The sequence below is a fragment of the Coccomyxa subellipsoidea genome (assembly GCF_000258705.1).
Source record: "Coccomyxa subellipsoidea C-169, whole genome shotgun sequence".
Classification (NCBI taxonomy): Eukaryota; Viridiplantae; Chlorophyta; class Trebouxiophyceae; family Coccomyxaceae; genus Coccomyxa; species Coccomyxa subellipsoidea.
This window is the reverse complement of record NW_005178033.1, coordinates 322,905-344,044: the sequence shown is the minus strand read 5'-3', so window position 1 is coordinate 344,044 and position 21,140 is coordinate 322,905. Positions and strand designations below refer to the sequence as shown.

Here is a 21,140-nt window from a genome sequence, read left to right as displayed (position 1 = left end):
GTGCTCCGCAAGACCGTGGGTGGGTTGCAAGAACACCAAGGCCTCTTGACGCTTATTTATTAGGGCGCTTTCTGATTCTTTAGGGCAGTCCACTATTGAAAAGCCATCTATTTGGTGTATTACTGACTGCTCCTGATGCCGGCACCTTGCATATTGTCATTTAGAAGCCAGCTTGTGGAAACGGGGGCATGTGTGATCACTTCAGGATTGGTTGTGTCAGAATTGTCCCGCAGTGATTGAGCAACGAGGCAATGCTGAACCTGTGCTTCGGTTTCTTTGTGTCCCTTTCTGTGCATTGGAAGGAGCTTGTGCATTTTGCATAATTGTCTTCTGCACTTGCAGGCAGAAGTATTTTGGGACCGCAACAGAGCATGAGGCACTGCTGGCAGCTGCCCAGCAGTGCATTAGAGGAGAGAGCTTGAGCGAGCCCCACTCGCCGTTCTGTCTTCATTTCAACATAATCCTTGAGGCAACTGCAGCTCGACTCTGTGAGCGGCTGCAACTTGTGTGATGGCCCGGGATGCTGCTTCCAGAACAGGCAAGCATTTGCACCCTCCTTTACCAAGTCTTCCAGCAAATGTCTATACATTTGACCCTGCCTTTGCCATCCTCCATGCATACGAGCATGGTGACCATCTGCGGTAGTGCTGGCGTGGCATCTGAGTGTATCTGGCTCGCCCCCAGCAGGCAGCGTCGCCGATGCCATGGAGGAGGCGGGGCCGAGCTGCACAGCTAGCCAGGCCGCCTTCAGGGAGCTGCTGGAGAAGCACGCCGTCATAGACGAGGCCACAGCAGCGCGCATCTTTGCACTGGTGGCCCGGCATCATGGCGGCAAAGCTGACACCGATGACTCATCCCAGGTGACTGATCTTGGCTCCCCGCTCACCACCTGCACTTCTCTGGACCAGAAGGCCTCAACATCAGTCTGGCATTGCATGATGCCCATCCAGCCTGTAACCTGCCCTTCCGCCCAGCCTGTGAGTGCAGGGCTTTTTTCTACTCCGTCCAGGAGTTTTTCATGCCCATACTTTAGCACCCACGTCAATGCCGTTTTCAATAATTCAAAAAACAGCTGCTGACTCATCGCCGCACATGCCGCAGGCTGCGCTGGCCGCCACGCTGGCGACGCTGTCGCTGAGTCATCCTGCCAGCGTGGACAGCGCGTGGAACCTGGACGTCCTGCTGTCCGGCCTGGCGCCAGATCTGGCCAAGCTGAGCCCCCAGCGGATCGCGGAGCAGCTGGACCATGACTCATTCGCGCTGCCCGACGCGCGTGCATTCCTGCTGCTGATGTCACTCTGGCGGCGCGCCACGGGGGACAATGCGTTCCCTCTGGCTCCGGCCATCCAGTGTGTGTGGAAGAACGCCCCGGGACAGATCGCCTTCCTGCGCTTCGCCAGCGCCGCGCCGCCCGAGGTGTTCAGCTTCGAGGGCGCCCAGCGCAAGCTCGCACCCGTGGAGGGCCTGCAGGTGCCGGTGGCCTCTGCCCCTCCAGCTTACGCGCACCATGCACATGTTGGACACACTCTGCACAGTTGGCTGTGATTGTCCAGGACCATGGTGCTTGACTGCAAGGGATGCATGCTTACCGGTGCTCTTGACTACCGGCGCATCCTCCAATCTCAGCATGGACGTGTATGTGCCGGGGTTTTCTTTTATAGTGTCAAGTCACTGGAGATGCAGCAGATACAGCAGACGGTGGAGCAAGGCCCTTGCATCCTGCACATGCTGCATACCATGTAGCTGTGTCTTGAAGACGGAGCTCGCGCTGCTATTGCAGGGCAACAAGTCGCCGATGGGGACGCCGAACCAGGCATGGCTGGCGCTGGACCTGCTCTCCACGCTCTCGTTCCTGTACGAGGCCGGCCACGGAGCGGTCGTGCGCCAAATATTGGAACTACCGCTCGCGCAGTGCCCCGAAGTCCTGGTGCTTGGCTTCGCCTCTGCGCGCAGGTCAGCCCCACTGTCATGGCAGACCAGAATCTCTGTCATGTTCTTCTCTGGCTCTTCAAGTGCTTCTTGCATCCTGCAAGACACTGACCAGCTTGAAACAAATACACAAATGGGCTTTATTTTAGAAATTACGGTAATGGAGGTGTCTTTAATCCCCACTAGCACAGATGGCTAGCTAGATTGTGCCATGGTCAGGGCTGTGTGTCCTTAGGTCTACCTGTTGGTGGGTCTACCAGAGTGAAAGCGGGAGCTTGGTCACTGGTGTCAGAGAGATATTTTCAAGCAAGGGTTATATCAGTCACAGAATGCTGACGGTGCAACGTTCCCTGGCAGTGACTGGAGCGCGCTGGCGAGGGACGCGTGCGACGCGTTTGTGGTGAAGAGCATCGCGTCGGGGCCCAACTCGGCGGTGGTGCTGCCGCGGCTGTGGGCTGCCAGCCGCGAGGCGCTCCTGCGCAACATCGTGGCGCTGTACGAGAAGGACGCCAACAACATCAGCCGCGTGCTTGACGTATGCCAGGTGTGGACCCTTCCGCAATCCTAGTCGATGATTGTCTTCAATATTTAACATGAATCGCTGATCCAAGCATGGTCTAATTGCTGCTCATTTTGCACTGCTGCCAACTCCTGCAATATAAGGCAACGTTGTCTGCAGCTGCGTCAACTGGTTATGGTCTGCATTATCGCCGCCATAGGCAGCCTTTGGCGCTGATCCGTGCTCAGTGCTGGTTCCTGCCGCAGTGTTGGATCTGCTGAATGCCAATTCTATCGGGCTATTTTTTGCTTGGGCCATGTGCATCCTCTTTTGAATGCAGTATTGTCCGGAGGCTATCGGTTCGGCTCTCCAGCAGTGCATGAGTATTTTTTTCACTGCACACAGGAGCTGAAGGCACTGACGGATGTTTTGGAGGCGACGCCGTTTGCATTTGCGCTGGAGCTGGCGGCGTTGGCCGCGCGGCGCGAGTACCTCAACCTGGAGAAGTGGCTGCAGGAGCGCATGGCGGTGCACGGCGTTCCCTTCATCCAGGTCAGTACTGGCCAGTGAGCTGAGTTTCCTCCATCTATACATGTGCATGGGCTGGCGATTTGGCAGATGCCGGTGATCATCGCACTCTTGATGTGGTGCACTGTGGCTGTGCTGAAGCCGGGGCCCAGGATATTTGGGCATAAAGCGAGGGATACTTGAGACTGAAGATGACATTGTCAGCGCATAAGTTCTATGATGCAGCCTCCTCCTATGAGCTCACCTCCTAAGTCTCCTGGCCTCAACGGAGTCCGCTCAATTTCACATCGTCGACAATTTTTACACTTTGACGTTTTGCTGTCTCTGTTAGGCCAGGAGAGTCCTAATGCATGCTCTTCTCCTTCTGGCATTCAAGCTCTGCAGTGCTCATCCTTTTGTGATATTTCCTCGCTGACACGCTGATCATTCATGCTCAGGCTGCCCTGAAGTTTCTGGACGCAAAGCTGACGGGACCCCCTCGTCCCGAGGGACCCCAGGCTAGCAGGGTGCCTCTCTCAGCGGAGTCCAGGGCCATTCTGCTGCGCGTGCTGGCGGGTGCAGCGCCTAATCTGGCGCCTGAGGTGGCCGCTGAGGTAGCGCGACTCACCTCCATCGCGCAGGGTGTCGCCGTTCCTGGTCTCCCCGCCGTTCCCTCTCAGCCGCTGTTCCCTCAGGACGTCGAGGACGAGGCAAATGACAACTTCCAAAAGGTACACCCTCCAGGATGCACATGATCCCTTTCCATTGCCATCCCAGCAGTCTCCCCATGTTTTGGATGTCAGGGTGCATGTAGAGCAGTCTAACTTACCTTTCCCTAAGAAAACAATTGAAAATGGACAATCATCTTGGTCAAGAAACACCCTGGCATTGCCATGTGCTGCCTGCCACTCGCGTTGAGTGCAGGGTGTTTGTGGATTTCTGTCTGCATTTTAGCACTTGCATGCCGACCACATGCACAGTGGCATCATTAGGCCATGATGGCTGATACTCTCCAGATCCTGTTGCAGTGATGCTGCAGAACACAATATACCATCCGGCAGTAGAAGAGGCGGAGGAGACGAGGCGATGCGAGCAGTGTACAACGGAAATGTCCCTGATGAGTCATGTTGCCTGCAGGTGTACCAGGGCAAAGAGACGTCAGACCATTTGCTGGCGCGGCTGCAGGCATTCAAGCAGGGCAGCACCAAGGAGCAGCAGGTGTACGCCTGCATGGTGCATAACCTCTTCGACGAGTACCGCTTCTTCCCCAAGTACCCTGAGAAAGAGCGCCACATCACCGCCCTGCTCCTCGGCGGCCTGGTGCGCGCAGCAACTCATTACCTCTGCTGCATCTTGTTGAAAATTTCAATAGTATTGCTGAGATTTGTGAGGGTACACTCGGTTTTCGAGCTGGCCTGGTGCGCGCAGCACAAGTGATCCTCAGTGCTCCTTTCCCGTGGGGACAGGATGAGGGATGACAAGGCTTTCACATTGATCAAAGAGAATTCTGTTGATTGAGGGTAGGTGCAAACAATTGGAGTGCACTTGCTAATACGTGATTGCATTTGTCCTCAGGTTGTGGCATCAAGACAGGCAAGAGATGTGTCGGCAGCAGTTGCTACACCCCTCCTTTGCACCTCTGAGGGCCACAACCTGGGAATTCCAATGTTAGTCTGTATCAGCAGCACGTGTGGCTGGCAGCTGCCACGGATTAGGTCAATTGTTGGTCTAGCAGAGAGCTTCTATAGCCAGGAGTCAGCTGTCGCTGCTGCTCTGCAATTTATTTGTATTCCTAGCGTGGCACGGATTAGTCATTGCTATGGCATGTGCGCGCAGGTGCAGCGCGGCCTGGTGGACGGCAACAACCTGCGCCTGGCGCTGCAGCTGATGCTGACGGCCGTGAAGGAGCAGTCCCCCAAGATGCTCACATTCGGCGTCAACGCGCTGCTGGTCTGCCAGGAGCGGCTGACTTCCTTCCCCCAGATCTGCCAGGCAGTCCTGCAGGTAATGATGCGAAGCTCAATAATGCCCTGGTGGTTGCTGATCTTCAATCAGCATCACGATGCCCCTCAGAAGTGTCTGTAGGAGTGTTCACACAATCTCCTGGCTGTTCTTCCTCTGTTATACAACCTTTCAAGTGATTCAGTAGGGTGAACTGGGGCCCAAAAGAAAGGATTGCTTCTGTGATGCACAACCGATCAGATGACTGCCAAGGGTGGTGTGGTGGATTACTCCGATTGCGTGACTGTAGTGACCTGACAGGTTTGTCAGTGGTATCTGGACGCTTTTATTGACAGCTGGATGCGTGCTGTGCTTGTCAGTGGTATGTGAACGCATTAATGACAGCTGTGATTCGTGCTGTGCAGGTGCCAGCTGTCAGGGAAGTCAGTCCAGAGCTGGCGCAGCTGTGCGAGCGGGTGGTGGCAGCCATCGACCCCGCAGCGGCTGCCGCGGAGGCGGCCAAGCCGCCGCTGCCGCCCGCTGCGGAAGCCAAGGCCGCAGAGGCCCCCGACGCTGCAACCAAGCCCAAGGTGCAGGTGCGTGACATCATGTTCAACCCATTATTTATCCAGAGCTACACGCACCTGGAGCCGTTTTGCATGTAGTCACTGTTCCAAGAGGGTTAGCCCCTGTTTTGAGAAGCGCACAACGTCCATGTAGGCCTATCTTTGTCAGTACATGATTGAGATCATGCGGGACATCTGTGGGACTTGCGCGACTGCTATCCTGTACGTGGTTTCTGGTAAGCAACGCTCTGTGTGCGTGGTGTGCAGAATGGAGGGGGGTTGGAGCGGGGTAGCCCGGGTGCGACGCTTGAGGCGCAGCCGTTCCCACAGACGCCGCCGGGCATGAATGCCAGCGGCGTGGTGGGCAGCGGGGGCAGCGTTGGTAGCCTCACACCTGCCCAGGTACAATCGCTTGTGCTCTTGCATCCCTACCTCACCAACTTGCCGACATCTGTCGATGCATACTTTATTCCTTTGGCGTTGCGCTGTCATCTCTCATTCTGATCTGATGTCCTGTTGTTGAGTGTCTTTTGAACTTTGGCCCTGTGCCCATCTCACTTTGACCTCACCTGTGAGCTTGTTTCCATGTATGCATGCATTGTTCAAGGCGTGCATGCGGTGTGACCTAGTTCCTATGAGCTTCTAAGAAGCCTCCATACCCCAATCAGGCCATTCCCATCATTACGCCCCATCCTCACCTGACAGCCGGTTTATTCTTCATTTGCTAATGATGACCGCCATGCATGCAATTCGCCATGCAGGGAGCCCTCGCTGTCTTCAGTGCTGGACGAGGCTTATTGAGGGATGCATCTTGCAGAAGGAACTGTGAGTGTTTAGTCAAATGTGAGTGTTTGGATGCAGGCGGGCCTGGCGATGGACCCCAACCGCGCCTTCCAGGCACTCAACGCCGAGACGCTGGAGCAGGCCAGCGAGAATGTTGACTACCCTGTACCCCCCCAGAACGTGAGCCCCCCTGTTTACTGTGCTAGTCATTCTAAAACCCGCACCCTCGGTGGTGCGGGAAATTTCTAAAGCAACTGTCAGGAGTCTTCCTGGCTCCAAATATACCAGGGGTCATACTCCATTGGATTGGGCTTGTCGAGGGCTTTCCAAATCTGGTCCATCAAATCATCATAGCGTCATTATATTTTGGGAGGTATGGTCTTATCATCCACCCTTCTTGGCTGAAATATAATATAATTTAATTGCGTGTTCTAAAGTACTGTGCAGACCTTGCTATCTTCCTTGACTGTGGCCTGCATGATTGAGATGCTGTTGAGACCTACAAGTATTGCCTAGCCGTGCCCAGTTTGCATAGGATTTCAAAGTGATGAAAGTGCATTTTTACATCTAGTGTTGGGGAAGCTGCTGGAAGCTGCAGCATAAGGGGCTCTTCTCAACACTGGTCCCTGGACTGCAATTCAAATAAAGCAGCTCGGCTGTGGCACTACTGATGGGGATTGAGCTGATGGCTATTCATAATCGGCTACAGCGACTTTGGGCCTGCATTCTTTGCCAAATGCAGAGCGTGGACGTTAATTAATTGGCATAACGTACATATACACTCAAAATTTGGTTGTCAGCATGCATCAGGGTGGCGAAAATCCGATGCAGACCGAGAAAGGGAGAGAGGAGATGGTCGGCTAGAGCCCATCCCCTTCTCTTGGGGACTAAGAAGTCTCTGTTTTAAGTCCCACTTGCCCATTTTCTCATTAGTCTTTTTTGCTCTGCCGGCCAGCATTCGACAGCCTGACGCGCACTGCTCTCTCCAACGCATGGCGCAATTGCCACACCTTCATATCATGCTCGTCTGCTTTGTATTCTCCTCTCATGCTTGTCTCGCAAATGCCTGTCCTTGTGCGCAGGTGCAAGACAAGGTGGCGTTCTTCGTGAACAACTTGAGCACGTCCAACCTGGGCCCCAAGGCGGCCGACATCAAGAAGGTTCTGACGCCCGAGTCCTGGCCCTGGTTTGCCAACTACATGGTCGTCAAGCGCGCCGCCCAGGAGCCCAACTTCCACGGCCTCTACATTGAGGTGCGCCGCCATCGCCTCTCGAGTGCCACGGCAGATTCAAAATCTGCTCCTTCGGGATTTTCGGTTCAAGTCCGATAGTGAGTATTAGCAGCACATCTTGGGCCTGTGTGTGTATTTGTCCTTGGAGGCACCAGCAAAAGTATGCGGAGGGGACACTTTCGAGGGTGTTGCATTTCCTTTCTCCTGGGCATAGCTATGGAAGCCCCAGAAGAGGGAGAGGAACCCCTGGACAGTGCCTCTTTTGGAAGCAGGGGCCTCTTATGCCGTCTTATCCACTTATGCTGCTGTTTGCCCACGTGCAAAGCAAGACCCGGCCTCTGCTTCTTCTGTAGCGGAGGCCAGTGGGTCACAGAACAAGCTGTCTGGACCACACAAATGCGTGCCGGCACTCCCATAGTGATCCGCCGATATATTGCAGATTGTTTCCTACCAGACAGGCTGCACTCAGAGCCTGCCTTAAATCCACCCCGTGTGTGACAGGCAAGTAACGGTGATGTGCGCCATGCAGCTGATGGACTCCATTGGCGATAAGGAGCTGCAGGCGAATCTGCTGGAGACCACCTACAAGTATGTGCGCATCCTGCTGCGCAGCGAGAGAGTGCGCACGCACACAGGCGAGCGTTCCCTCCTCAAGAACCTCGGCTCCTGGCTCGGCCGCCTGACCATCGCGCGCAGCAAACCCGTCCGCCACCGGTGCGCCGCTCCTTAATCATTTCCCCTTGTGTTTTCTAGGCCCTTGTAGGGCTTGTGGCTGATCCAGGGAGGACGACAGATTACTTTGTACCAGTGTGGTAGCAGTATCTTGCTTTGGAGTGGCATGAGGCTCACCATAATTATCCAGCCCACCTACGATTACCAGGGGGGGCGATGGTGCAGTAAACTGAAGTAAGAGGCCACTGAATGTGTGGTACTTACTTTAATAAGCCAGTCCTCAAGATCTCAACAAAAGGGTCTCCTTGTTCTGCAGGGACTTGGACCTGAAGGGCATCATCTATGAGGCCTACGAGCAGGGCAGGATGATTGCCGTGCTGCCCTTTGTCAACAAGGTGCGCAAAGCTGAAGTCACACCCCGTCTCACCTTTATTACGCCTCTACAATTTGGGACAGCTTGCGCTGCATCGGCTTGCACATTACCCAATTCCAATGCACGTACGGCATCTCAAGACTATTGATGTCCTTGCAGTGTGTGCGTGGACCCCTGAAATCAGTAATTTGTCTGTCTGTGCAGGTGCTGGAGCCGTGCAAGGACAGCAAGGTGTTTAAGCCGCCCAATCCCTGGGTGCAGAGCATACTGGCGCTGGTGGCAGAAATCTATGCGCAGGACAAGCTCAAGCTTAACCTCAAGTTCGAGATCGAACTGCTCTTCCGCAACATGGGCATCCAGGCACGCCCCCTGATTGATTTTCTCATGCTATGCCGTTTTAATCTATCTTGCTTGGGCCGCAGCGTTTGCTGCAGCTTGGGCAAGATGCACTAGGTCGGAATAGCAGTTTTGGAAAGCGCTAGCAGAGAGTGGCAGTATGCAACAGGTCTTTCTGCATCTGCAGGTAACATGCATGAGTGCCCAGCAGACAAGCAATCATTTCTGAGCGGGCGTAGGTCTGAAGGAGAGATGCACCCGTTTGGCATAATTGTCCTCATTTAATTGCCATCGTATTGGTACCTAGTTGACATTATATTGGCTGTCAACTAACGGGCGCTCTCTGCTGTGCAGATCTCCGACGCCAAGCCCAGCAGCACGCTCGCCGCACACAAGCGCCAAATTGTCAACAACACCGACTTCGCGCAGGACAAGGTCGTTGCGGCACCGATCATCACCACAACGGCGCAGCCGGCCTCAATGACCGTTACGGGCGCGCAGCGGCCGCCAACGCCGCAGCAGGTGGCGCCGGGACCCCCCCCTGTCGGGGTCCCCCCGCCGGCACCCCCTGTCGGCACGGTCCCCGCGAACCTACCGCCCATCCGCACCGCGCCCCCCGCTCCCGACGCCGCCCCGGCCCCCGATGGCCCACCGCCCGGTGAGTCAGCCTCTTTTACGGATCCTGCTTTTCTATCATCTGCTGTCTTCAGCTGGGCTGTCGTTCTGAGCCCAGCTGAAGACTGGGCTCAGAACTTCAGCTAAGCTTAGAACGAAGCCATCCGATAATCCAAACACAGCATCCTAGTGGTATTCTCCTGGAGGTCAGTGGAAGCATGCAAAAGTGCTTTGTCGGGTTGTGGAAGAATACCCAAAAACCCATGATAGTGACCGCATGCAGAGCAGTAACAGAAGCTGTTACTACTTGCACTGCTTGCGTTTTCTGTCATTGGGTGCTCTGCATTTCCTCAGCAACCGGGGGGAGCTCGCTTTCAATTTATCATTCTCCCGATTAGGGAAACTGGTCGTGTTGTGTTGTTTGTGTCATGTGCCCTTTCTGCTCAAAGTCTCTCCCTGGCGTTGAGATCCCCGTTTCTGAGCCAACTCGTTGTGTTTTGTTTTGCAGTGCTGCCGAATGTGGAGCAGGGCCTGCTGGCAAACCTGCACAACTACGTGCAGATCAACGCGGGCCAGCTGGGGCGCATCGCAGAGCGCTGCAAGCGCATCGTGCCGATCGCCGTGGACCGCGCAATCGTGGAACTGATCAATCCCATCGTGGAGAAGTCTGTCACCACTGCCTGCATGACCACGCACGAGCTCGTGTCCAAGGTTTGTCCTCTGCACCGAAGAAATGATACTTGCTTACATGGATGGTGGCGCATGCACGTGATGCAAGCACGCCAGGCTTGTCGGCACGCATGGCGATTGCAAGCCCTCATGCAACTAATTGTGGGAGCCCCAACCCATCGCACAAGATTTCTTTTTTCTCCATTTGATCTCTATTTTTTGATGGCTGCACCGCCCAGCTGGCGTTCTTGAGACATGGTGTGCTTGCACCAGCATGTTGGCATTTGGTCAAAATTCCTGCGCTGGGCATCAGGATGCCTCCAATCAAAAAGCACTGCTCGCTTCTCACCTGTCGAAAGCTCCATGCAGTGATCTTGAACTCCGAGAAAACCCCCACCAATGCCCTGATACAAACGAGGACTGCCCTGACATAGATGTGACTGTAATTTCCTGGCGTAATCTGGCCGGCGCGCGCGCGATGGGAATCCTAAAATGTTGGAAAACCCCATAAACAGTGAACACAATCAAGACATCCTTGGCATCACTGATTTCATGGCGTGCCCGCAGGACTTTGCGTTTGAGTCGGACGGGCAGCGCATGCGCAAGGCGGCGCACCTGATGGTGACCAGCCTGGCCGGCAGCATGGCGCTTGTGTCGTGCCGCGACGCCATGCGCGCATCGCTCTCCTCCCAGCTGCGCGCGCTGCTCGCCGACCTCACCGGCACCGCCGCCATCGAGGAGGAGGTGCGCGCCCTCTGCTCTGCCTTGCACCCCTTTCCTACAGAATGCAATCTGTTTGTAGTGTCCTGACCCCTAACAGGATTGCCTGATCGCGGTTGGAACAGGCACTCCCCACTATTATTTACAAAGTGCTCTCAAAGGCAGCAGGTCAGGCTGGCATCTTGATGTCCGCTGGATTCTATACGTGCTCTGCCTGCCCTCCCCGGGCTGTGGTGCTTTGACGCTTCGAGGCGGCAGGCGGTGCTTGATTGACCATGCGCAGCTGTTTTTGCAAAATACGAGCCACCTTTTACGCATTGGGGCGTGTATGTCTTCTGGCAGGAAGGGACTCGGCATGAGATGAGGTTGCCATGCATTTTCTTTTCTCATGTGCCGTTGTGCCGGAAGGCAGACAAGCCCCTCGCATGCAGAGTGGCTTATCTGGGTGCCTGTGCACAGAGCACAATGCGTGGACCTATATATGTCGCTCTTGTCTGTCCATTGTCACCCTTTCGGTGAAGAGGTATTGCCATCAATGTGGCATATCGGTGTGCATCGAGCACATCTTGTGCTGTGAGGAATTAAGGCGCCCATTCTGTTCTGCAGGAGCTGGATCATGCGGTGAATCTGCTGACGAACGACAACCTGGAGCTGGCGTGCACCGTCATCGAGAAGACTGCCACCGACAAGGCCATCCGCGAGATCGATGAGCGCCTGCTGCCAGCCTACCAGGTGACCTCCTTGCATTGCCTTGCTCTTCTTCTTCTTTGTATCCTGTCGCCATCACCTTGCTTTTTCTTCTTCTTCTGCAAATGTGCCAGTGTTGCCTCCTGTGCCGATCCACACACTGCTTCAAAGTATCACAAATGCATGCAATTTGGTGGAGCAATTGCTCATCAGGTGTGACAGTTTAGAAGTATACAAATATAAGCACATCCACCTTCTTTAAGCCTCACAAAACAGCTGAAGAAAACCCATGAGAGCAAGTAAGGATATCATTGATGTTGTCAAGGAGTTTTGCAGTGGGGGACAGCGGGTGAGCGTGGGTGTTGTTGGGGTTGCAGGCGCGTGCAAAGGCGCGCGCGGCGGGGCAGGAGTTCATGGACCGCACGGTTCTCCAGGGACGCTTCCCGATGCAGCTGCCGCCGGCGCTGCTTCCGCGCGGCCAGCTGAGCCCCCCGCAGCAGCTCGTCTACGAAGACTTTGCGCGCATCCCCCGCACCGCCCCAGGTACCGCGGCGTTGCCTTTTCCCTTGGCCCTCGCCTTTCATGTTTGTTCTGCTGCGGGTGTTGCATGTTTTTCATAGCGGGCAGCATGCAGGCATCAAGTGCCCCACATCATAGGCCGGTTAAGAGCATTGTGTCAAGCAGCATGTGCCTACTGTCCGTCATGGTTATTCCTCCTCTCGCGGTGGGCACTTGGCTTTGGTGAGCCATGCTTGCTGGCGGCAAGGGGTACTGTCCCAAGCTGTGAAGGGGATATCTATGGCGGAATGGTGGAGCATTGAAATTAAAAGCTCTTTGATGAGTGCTTCACGCCAATTTACTGTGGCATTTCTCCAAGCAGACTTCGGCTGACCTTAAATCTCATGTATTTCTGACATATCTCCTGTGTGACTAGGTTCTCAAGCATGAGATACTTCATCACATGTACTTGAATAAAGTCTGGTGTGCTTCCCACTAGACACACCTTGTCTCTTGGCAGGAAAGAGGTGCATGATAACATAAGTTTATGAGGATTTGAAAACTATTCTGACATGTCCCTCCGCCGCAGCTGCGCAACCGGCGCCGCCGTCCAAGCCGGCGTCGATGGCGGGCAGCATTGAGACGGCGGCCTCGCTGGGCTCGGGCGTCCACGCGCAGTTGGCCGGCCCCGGCTCCATCGGCGACGGCGCGCCCATCGGCGCGGCCACCCGCGGCCTGGACGAGGTGCTGCGTCAGCTGCAGGAGAAGTACACGCTGTGGCAGCAGCGCCTGGACGCGCACGTGGAGCAGGTGAGTCCTTTGTTTACCTGCATATCTGAAGTAGCTAATTTTATCCTCCTGACAGTCACACAGATGTGTTATGATACTGCCCACTTGCCCTTAACACCTGCTTGCCATATTTGTGTATTTTTTTTCTTGGAGCCTATGACATTGTGCACTTTCTGCCGCGCCGATGGCATGCAACACACCAGATGCTTAAAATGTGGCGGAGAAATGAGAGACAGCAAGGATTTTTTTGAGGTGTTTGCATGTTTGCATCTTGGGTCAGCAGCTTTCAGTAGACACATGACTAATTGTTGGTCATATGGTGACTCGCAGGACCCGCAGGCGGTGTACCGCGAGCTGCCGCGCGAGCATGAGCTGCTGAGCGTGGTGGCCGAGATCGCGGAGATCGCCGGCGGCCGCGAGGATGCTGTTCTGCTGCTGGCGCGCAAGATCTTCACCCGCCTCTTTGAGGTCCAGAACGCCAGGTGCGGTCCCTGTGGAATAAGATTACTTGTTTGAAGGGTGAGATATGCACAGCAACAGGGTGTGCGTGCATCCCTTAGATTGGCCCCTCGCAGCGTGCATGTACAGTGCACCATATCACATGCAAGCGTAACGTTGATAAAGGGGCGATTTGGCATGCTGGCAATCCGTGAGCCTCCCAGTGCCGAGCATTCTGGTTGAGGGACTTTCACTGGCAAGCCCAACTCTTTATCTGACACAACTGTCTGTGCAGCTTGTGCGAGGGTGGCACCTGGTGCTGAGCCCTCCTAGCTGAAGTTGCTACAGTGGATGTATCAGGTTATAGCAATTACTGATGCATCTGGCACTTATGCTCTAGCATCCATACAGCACATTTGGCGAGAGAATTCATGCAGCCCTTGCTGTCAATGTGATTTTGTGATTGACCGTCCTTAGTTCTGCGTCAGGCTGCACCCCGGTAGGAGTGTTTTTGGAGCGCGTGTCTTTATTCTACTCTGTGATTGACCGTCCTTATCTCGCTGGCAGGCTGCAACCCGCTAGGAGTGTTTTTGGAGCGCGTGTCGCTATTCTGAATTTGTGATTGACCGTCCTTAATTCTGCTGTCAGGCTGCACACGGGCGCGAGCGTGGCTGCGCTAACAATCCTGCGCGACTCGGCGCTGAAGCGGCTGCCGGCTGAGCTGACGGCGCTGTGGGTGGCCATGATCGACGAGCGCAAATGGCGCCGCGACGCGGGAGAGGCCCTCGTGCGCGCGCGCCTCTTCCAAGCCCCCGACCTCGACGCCCACCTGGCCAAGGTATTTCCCCCCTTTCCACCCCTTCCAACGTCCAGCACGCCTGCATGTCCATGAACCATGTAGCAGACACTCATGGCCAGGAGTTGCTCCTCCTCTGTCCGCTGAACCTACATATACAACATTACCTCTTGCCAGAGGGTACTTAGTTTCTCGTGCCTGGAAGTGTTCTGGGCATCAAGCTGAAGGGTCATGCACATGGGATGGGAGGCATCAATGTGCATGGGCATGGTGATATAGACCTTAGTTGGAGCACGTCCGTCGCGCAGCACTGTGTTCTGCATGCTTCTGTATATTAGTGCTCAGGATCGGGCGGCCCTGGTAAGGAAGCCGGAAATATGCGCTCCCGTGACAGTGTTCTTGCCGGCATGTACAGGTGCTCAGCAGCGGGCGGCTGGGAGCGCCGCCGCTGGAGTTTGCAGCGCACGTGGTGAAGGCGTGCATCGTGTCGGAGCCAGTTCTGGCGGCTGCGGACCTGTTCAACACGCTGGAGATGCTGGCCAAGCTGGCGCGCACCTCCCCTCAGGGACCCGCCATGCAGGCACTCGTCGACCAGGCCCGCCGCCCCAAGTGCGCATCTCTCCCTTGTGGTTGTCTGGTTGTGCTTGTCTGCGGGTTTGACATGTTGGGCGTCTTGCTGTCTTGTATTTATGGATTGCTTCATGTAATCTGCGAGTGGGCTTGCATGGATCCATCTGAGTTCAGATATTTTGGTGATTACGCAGAGTCAATCTATGTGTATGCTCGGGTGTGACTCTTGCGATTATGTTGAGGAATCCTTCGTGCATTGTACAGACGCTGCATGTTTGCCAGACAGTTTCCACAACGTGTATGGTACAGCCAGTTGTCTTTTCCTTTTTATGTGGTAATCTTACATTTGCGATGCTTGCACGCATAAGCACAAAGGAGCAAAGCAAAAAGCTGATGGGCTGTGATGTGTGAACGCGCGCAGGTCGACACCGCCGGTGCCGGGCCCGGAGGCGAGCGACCCGGCGGGGCTGCGGCAGCAGGCGATCGGTCTATTTGAGGCGTTTGTGCGTGCGTGCGAGGAGCAGCCGGCCGAACGCCGCCACGACGCCTTTGTCGCGCAGCTGCAAGCCGCTAACCTCCTCAAGGTGCGCGCTTGAGCATTTACTGTAGTTCTCAAAGTAAACTCCCAATGAATAACTTTTTTCGGCAAAGAAAGGGTGGATACACAAGACCTTATATCCCAAAATAATCTACGATGATTTTGGGATAAGCTCTCGACAAGCCCAATCCAATGGAGCATGACCCTGGTATTTTTGAGTCAGGAGACCCTTAAAATTCGCTTTGAAAAATTTTCCGCACCGCCGGGGGTGCGGGATTTAGAATGAGCACTACAGTGTATTTGTCCAAGAGGCCGCTAATGTATTCCGTCTTGCGTGTAGCGGTATAGATACTGGGCACGGCGCCCACGTTTGATTGGGTCTTGCCTGGATATGGCGAGTGTGGTAATATGCGGCAGCCTATCTCTGCAGCTTGTATGTAGGACATACCTTGCCTTTTGGCAGGGAATAGTAATGGCAACACTGTACATCACTGGTGGCTTTGGCAGTCACTATGGCACGGTTGCAAAGGCCTGGTGTTCAGATGTGAAGTTACGTCTTAGATTGCAAGCAAAAGAAGTGAGCATACAGAGGCGAAGCGCGCAGGCGCAGATGCATGTTGACTCCCTGGTGTGATGCCTGGCACTGTCTTCGCATCATGTTCCGCGATGTGCTTGAGACCAGAGGTTGTTCGTTTTCTCTCCTGGGAGGTCTGGCGTCTGCTTGCTACCCATGGCCGGAGATTGGGCACTTCAGGACTCATGAAAGTCATGGAGCATGATGCAAGACAGATTGTGCGTTTTCCTTTGTGCCCGAAAGAATTTGGATAAGCTCACCATTGCGCACCTGGCTGCCACTATTTGTTGAGGCATCTTCTTGGGGCATGCACCAGACTCGAACATTTCAGGATCTCCAAATTTAGAGACTCTTTGTTGCGATGACGCACAGGCCGCCTGGTTGCATAGTGGGACACTGTCATGGCAGCTCAACAAAGAGCGGTGCCTCCTCATACTCCAATGTCTAGAATCGCTTAAAATTTAGCTTCAAGCTAGCAGAGGATAAAGGTCCGTAACTGCGTGCGCAGTTGGACGATCTGACGGAGCGCTTCTTCCGCATTCTGACGGAGCTGGCGGTGCGCCACTGCGTCAACAGCGAGAGCGGCGGCGCACCGGGCGCCCCGGGCGCCGTCTCCTTCATGGCCACCGACGCCCTCGCGCGCCTCGTCGTCACCCTTGTCATCGGTACATCTCCCTGTCCCTTTCGTCCCCTGCTAGTCCACGTCACGTGCGGTGTCTCTGGCAAGTGCAGCAGACTCAGCCATGAAGGGCCTCAATGGGCTGCTCTTTGTGTAACACAGAATCAGTTCGACTGGGCCCTTTCTGGTTGAATTTTTTGCATTTTTATCACAGCACATAGTGAATCAGTTCCAGCGCATCTCTGTTTTGCCTGGACTTGTCTAGGCAAAATGAGCCGTAAACCCTGGGCCCGGGGACAAATTTCACGAATTTAAATATTCCACCGCTCAATAAGCTCTTCTGGGCTGCAACAAACACAAATGTTCATGCTACCTGCAGGGTTTCGTAGAGTTGGGGCAGTAGCGCATGATAGTTTGTGACTGAGGTTATGGTGTGTGCGACAGCGCACAGCGGGGGACTGGACCTGCTGAGCCGAGTGCTGGGGGTGGTAGCCGGCTGCCTGCAGCGGGAGGCGACGGCGAGAGGGGACGCCTTCAACGGGCGCCCCTACTTCCGCATCCTGCTCGGCCTCGTCTGCGAGCTGTCGCCCGCCGAGCCGGCCGCGCCGGAGGAGCTGCCTGCCATGAAGATGCTGGCCGCAATTGCAGTCACCCTGGAGGGCGTGCAGCCCGTGCGCGTACCGGGCTTCGCCTTCCAGTGGCTGGAGCTCATCTCGCACAGGCATGGCCCCTCCTTGACTCGTTCTCTCCAAAAAAGAGGGTCAGCCAAATTTTGGGTGGTGCCAAGGTGACGCCGAACTCTGGTGCCTTGGCTCAGGCACTGTGCCTGGTGATCAGCAGCTGCATTGTAGAGATGCTGATCACATCGTGGAGACCTGTGCTTCGTATCACTGTTCGGTGTGACGTTGACATCACTGCTATAATGTCCTGCCACATGTCATTGTGATGAATCGCAGATGCTCGCCGTGATCACCGGCCGTGCAGTACTGCATCCACGTTGCATTATGTTCGTGGAACCCTGCTTGAACTACTTGCAATGGGTCACAGAAGGCTGTGGAGCTTGTAGCTTGTGTGCTGTGGTCTTTACAGAAGGCTGCGAAGGTTGTAGCTTGTGTGCTGTGATCTTCTCTGTCAATGCTGGTGACAAGCTTGTCCCCAGGGCTGCGGCATCCTCAAAGCCACCTTCCCGTGGCTCAAAATATGGTTATGCTTATAATTGTTGTGGCGCGCAGGCATCTGATGCCCAAGCTGGTGCTGGCTGGCGGTCAGGCTGGATGGCCCCATCTGGAGCGGCTGCTGGTGGCGCTGCTGCGATTCCTGGAGCCCTACCTGCGCAACGCCGACCTCACCGACGCCATCCGCAACCTCTACAAGGTGCTTTATGTAGCCCCTTCCTTCTGTGGACCTCATGTTGAGCATCTTCCGCCTGTACTCGCATTCTGCTGACGAGTCTGCACCATCCAGATGCTGGGGAGGGTCTCAATAATTGCTGGTATGGTTGGCAGATGGCAGGAGATTACAGGCTGGCATCTCTCGTGTGTCTAAGAGCCCCGTCAACTTCTTCAAGCCTGTCCTCCTTTATTGTCGCTTCCTCTTGCACACTGTGCTGTGCTGCAACTCTTGCAGAGGCCATCTAAATTCAAACAAGACTTGATCTGGATCAGAAGATCATTGACACTGCAAGCTGTGCCAATGACAGGGGACGCTGCGCGTGCTGCTGGTTCTCCTGCACGACTTTCCGGAGTTCCTGTGCGAGTACCACTTTGAGCTGTGCAACGTGGTGCCGCCCTCGTGCATCCAGATGCGCAACCTCATCCTCTCAGCCTTCCCCCGCAACATGCGCCTGCCCGACCCATTCACCCCCAACCTCAAGGTGCGCTCTTTCTCCCCAGCATATTTTTATTTCGTTTTACTGACTTTCTGGGTTTTTGCTGTCGTCCACGACAATCACGCAGTGGAGCCTCTTCTGACAAGGCGAGTCCACATCAGCCAAAGCTGGCATCTTCAATGGGATTGGATTGAGTAATGTTCAGGATGCATTTTGCTGTGAAAATCACAGAGCTTAGCTACAGCTGGTCGTCGTTGCGTTCCAGTGAGAGTGGCACTGACCAATGCACTTCATTAAGTCCATACCCACAAGTCACAGACAATCTCCGCTGGGGAAGAGCGACAACCAGCAATGGCTGATGGGTTTTTCAGTCAACCATTTATCACAGACGACCTCGGTTCTAGCACGACCCTGTCTACTTCGGAGAGTCCGTCAATGCCTCTGAAGAGCGCCAGTTTTGCTGTGTGATCCAACGGGCATTTGTTGATTGAGGCAGCAACTGACGGCTCTGCAGAGGCAGCGTTTGTGAAATGTTCTATCGTGGCAGTGCCGCTGTGTGCTGCTGGGCAGCCCAACAAGGCTCGTGTCTGCTCTGCAGGAGCAAATGCATGCATGCCAAAATGAGAAACATTTATTCTTACACGTGCTATGACCGGTGACAGGTGGACCTGCTGTCGGAGATCACGGTGGCGCCTAGCTACCGGCCGGAAGCTGCGGCGCTGCTGCCGGCGGGGCTGCGCGCTGAGGTGGACGCCTACATGGCGTCGCGGCAGCCGGCCAGCTTCCTGGCCAGCCTGAAGCAGCGGCTGCTGCTGCCCCAGCACGAGACCATCCTGTGCGGTACCAAGTACAGCCAACCCCTGCTCAACGCCCTCGTCTTCTACGTCGGCATCCGGGTGAGCGCCACATGCTTTTTCAAGAAAGCGCAAGCCTATGTGTAATTATTGGCGAGAAAGAGGCAAGAAAAGACCAACTGTGGCTTTATTGGTGTCACATGGCAAAGGAAGAAGTAAAAAGCTATCCCTGTAAGGTGGTGTGTTTGCTTGGTTTGTTTTGCGTGATACTCCCAATGCAGCTCAAGGTTGCATCTCTGTTAAATGCAGCTCGGGCTCTACTATAGTGCTGCATGTGAATGTCAATATACTTACCAGCTCCCTTTATGGGCAAACTTCCTCTGTTCAGACAAATTGTTCATGATTGGTCCACCAGAACAATCCTTGTGGAAGACTGCTTCCAGAGTTTTCACATGGAAACAATAATTGTGCCCATCTGGTGTGGTCAGGCGACGGAGGCGCTGAAGGGCGCTCAGCCCGTGATGCATGCGCCGGCGGTGGATGTGTTCCAGCGGCTGGCGGGTGATCTGGACACGGAGGGGCGGTACCTCTTCCTGAATGCGCTGGCCAACCAGCTGCGCTTCCCCAACTCCCACACCCACTACTTCTCCTGCGTCCTCCTCTTCCTCTTCTCCGAGGCCCAGCAGGTGCGCTGCCTGTTGTGTGGCTCTGTTATACCGAATTCTGGGTGGGAAGTGGGCTATTGCACTGCGGCAGATTGAGTTCGACATCACCCATGCGCCATGCCTGTTTGGCAGACAGACTGCGGATGCAGGCATGGCGCATGGATGGGTAGATACTCAATTTGTCAGCTGAAATTGGAATTCCTTTCAGGCAGTGAGGTGCCATGCTGCGTCATGTCAACTTTTTGCAGCCAGCACGTGCTGTACTAACACCCGCTTTCTTATCCAGCATCTTGGGCTGGGCTGTTTGTTGCATGCAAGCCAAATGGGCCCTGGCCGAGCTCTACTTATATAGGTTGATCCAATTGCTGGCGATTCAGTACTCGAGTGACCAAGCGGTGTGTGTGTGCGCACTGCAGGAGATAGTGCAGGAGCAGATAACGCGCGTGCTGCTGGAGCGGCTGATAGTGAATCGGCCGCACCCCTGGGGCCTGCTCATCACCTTCATCGAGCTGATCAAGAACCCGCGCTACAACTTCTGGTCCCTCTCCTTCACCCACTGCGACGCCGAGATCGAGCGCCTCTTCGAGTCGGTCGCCCAGTCCTGCATGGGGCCCCACAAGGCCGCCGAGCAGCAGCAGCAGGCGCAGCCGCCGCCGCCGGGCCAGCCGCAGATGCAATCTGTCGGCGCGTGAGCGTGCTTCTGTGCCTGGGGTGTGCTCATGAAGAGGATCAATGTGCAGATGCACTCTGCCAGGGCCTGAGCGCTCCAACATGCGTGAGCTATGCTCCACGCAAGGTCTCTGGTGGGCGGATAAGCTTGTGGAAGATAGCAGCAGCGGCAGTTTGTCCCGCCAAATTGCAGAGGCAGCCTGAGTGTGCCCACTTCACAGCAAGACCGAGCTTGGGTGCAGGGTCGTACACCTGTCTGGCAAGTGCTACCTGCAGATGTGCTGCTGCATGGGGAAATGAGCCTGTGCGAGAGGCCACTAGGGCCATATTATCCCGCTAAAATGCAGATGCAGTGAGGCGCTCACTTTGCTCAACAGGAGGGCTAGGTGCAGAGGTGTTGCGTAGGTAGACAACCCTGTGGGACAGAACCGTAGCAGCAGTTTTGTTCCCCGCCAGAAGCGCAGGTGCTGTCTGTGAGCAACTGTGCATCTTGAGGGTGGCGGTCTGTTGCAGAGGTGTCAGCTCATGTGCTCGATGGACCAGAAACTCATTAATCAGCGCTCTTTGACTCCGACAAATGCTGATTGAAAGTATGAAAGAACCTGCTGGGTTGAATGGCGCTGCAGAACACCTGACTGTCCTAAATTTGGGTGCTGCAACTGACTCTCTTCCAGTATCATCATGTGGTAAGCAAATAAGCACTAGAGTAAGCTTTGGTCTGCATTTGTCTTGCATTCTATCAAGGAGAGAATTGTTGAGTGTCCAGTGTGTGTCTTCTAGATGCGTTATTTGAGAGGCTCTGCCATTCCGTTTGCCTCACTTGGGTCGACCAG

The 21,140-nt window shown here is 55.0% G+C and overlaps 1 protein-coding gene across 1 annotated transcript; it reads left to right on the top strand.

The window, feature by feature from the left end:
* Window positions 1–704: 704 nt before the first annotated feature.
* COCSUDRAFT_47765 (Not1-domain-containing protein) lies at window positions 705–20,330 on the top strand (the record flags this gene model as incomplete). Its single annotated transcript, XM_005646641.1, has 32 exons — window positions 705–860; window positions 1,102–1,470; window positions 1,781–1,953; window positions 2,287–2,473; window positions 2,834–2,980; window positions 3,394–3,666; window positions 4,073–4,255; window positions 4,772–4,939; window positions 5,302–5,472; window positions 5,710–5,844; window positions 6,304–6,405; window positions 7,308–7,478; window positions 7,987–8,171; window positions 8,446–8,524; window positions 8,707–8,778; window positions 9,193–9,496; window positions 9,962–10,164; window positions 10,690–10,866; window positions 11,449–11,574; window positions 11,907–12,072; window positions 12,617–12,837; window positions 13,147–13,298; window positions 13,903–14,092; window positions 14,466–14,659; window positions 15,042–15,204; window positions 16,241–16,397; window positions 16,796–17,138; window positions 17,584–17,725; window positions 18,051–18,224; window positions 18,842–19,075; window positions 19,462–19,659; window positions 20,055–20,330. 32 exons carry the CDS (start codon window positions 705–707, stop codon window positions 20,328–20,330), a joined length of 5,991 nt encoding a protein of 1,996 aa, XP_005646698.1.
* Between the last annotated feature and the right edge of the window lie 810 nt (window positions 20,331–21,140).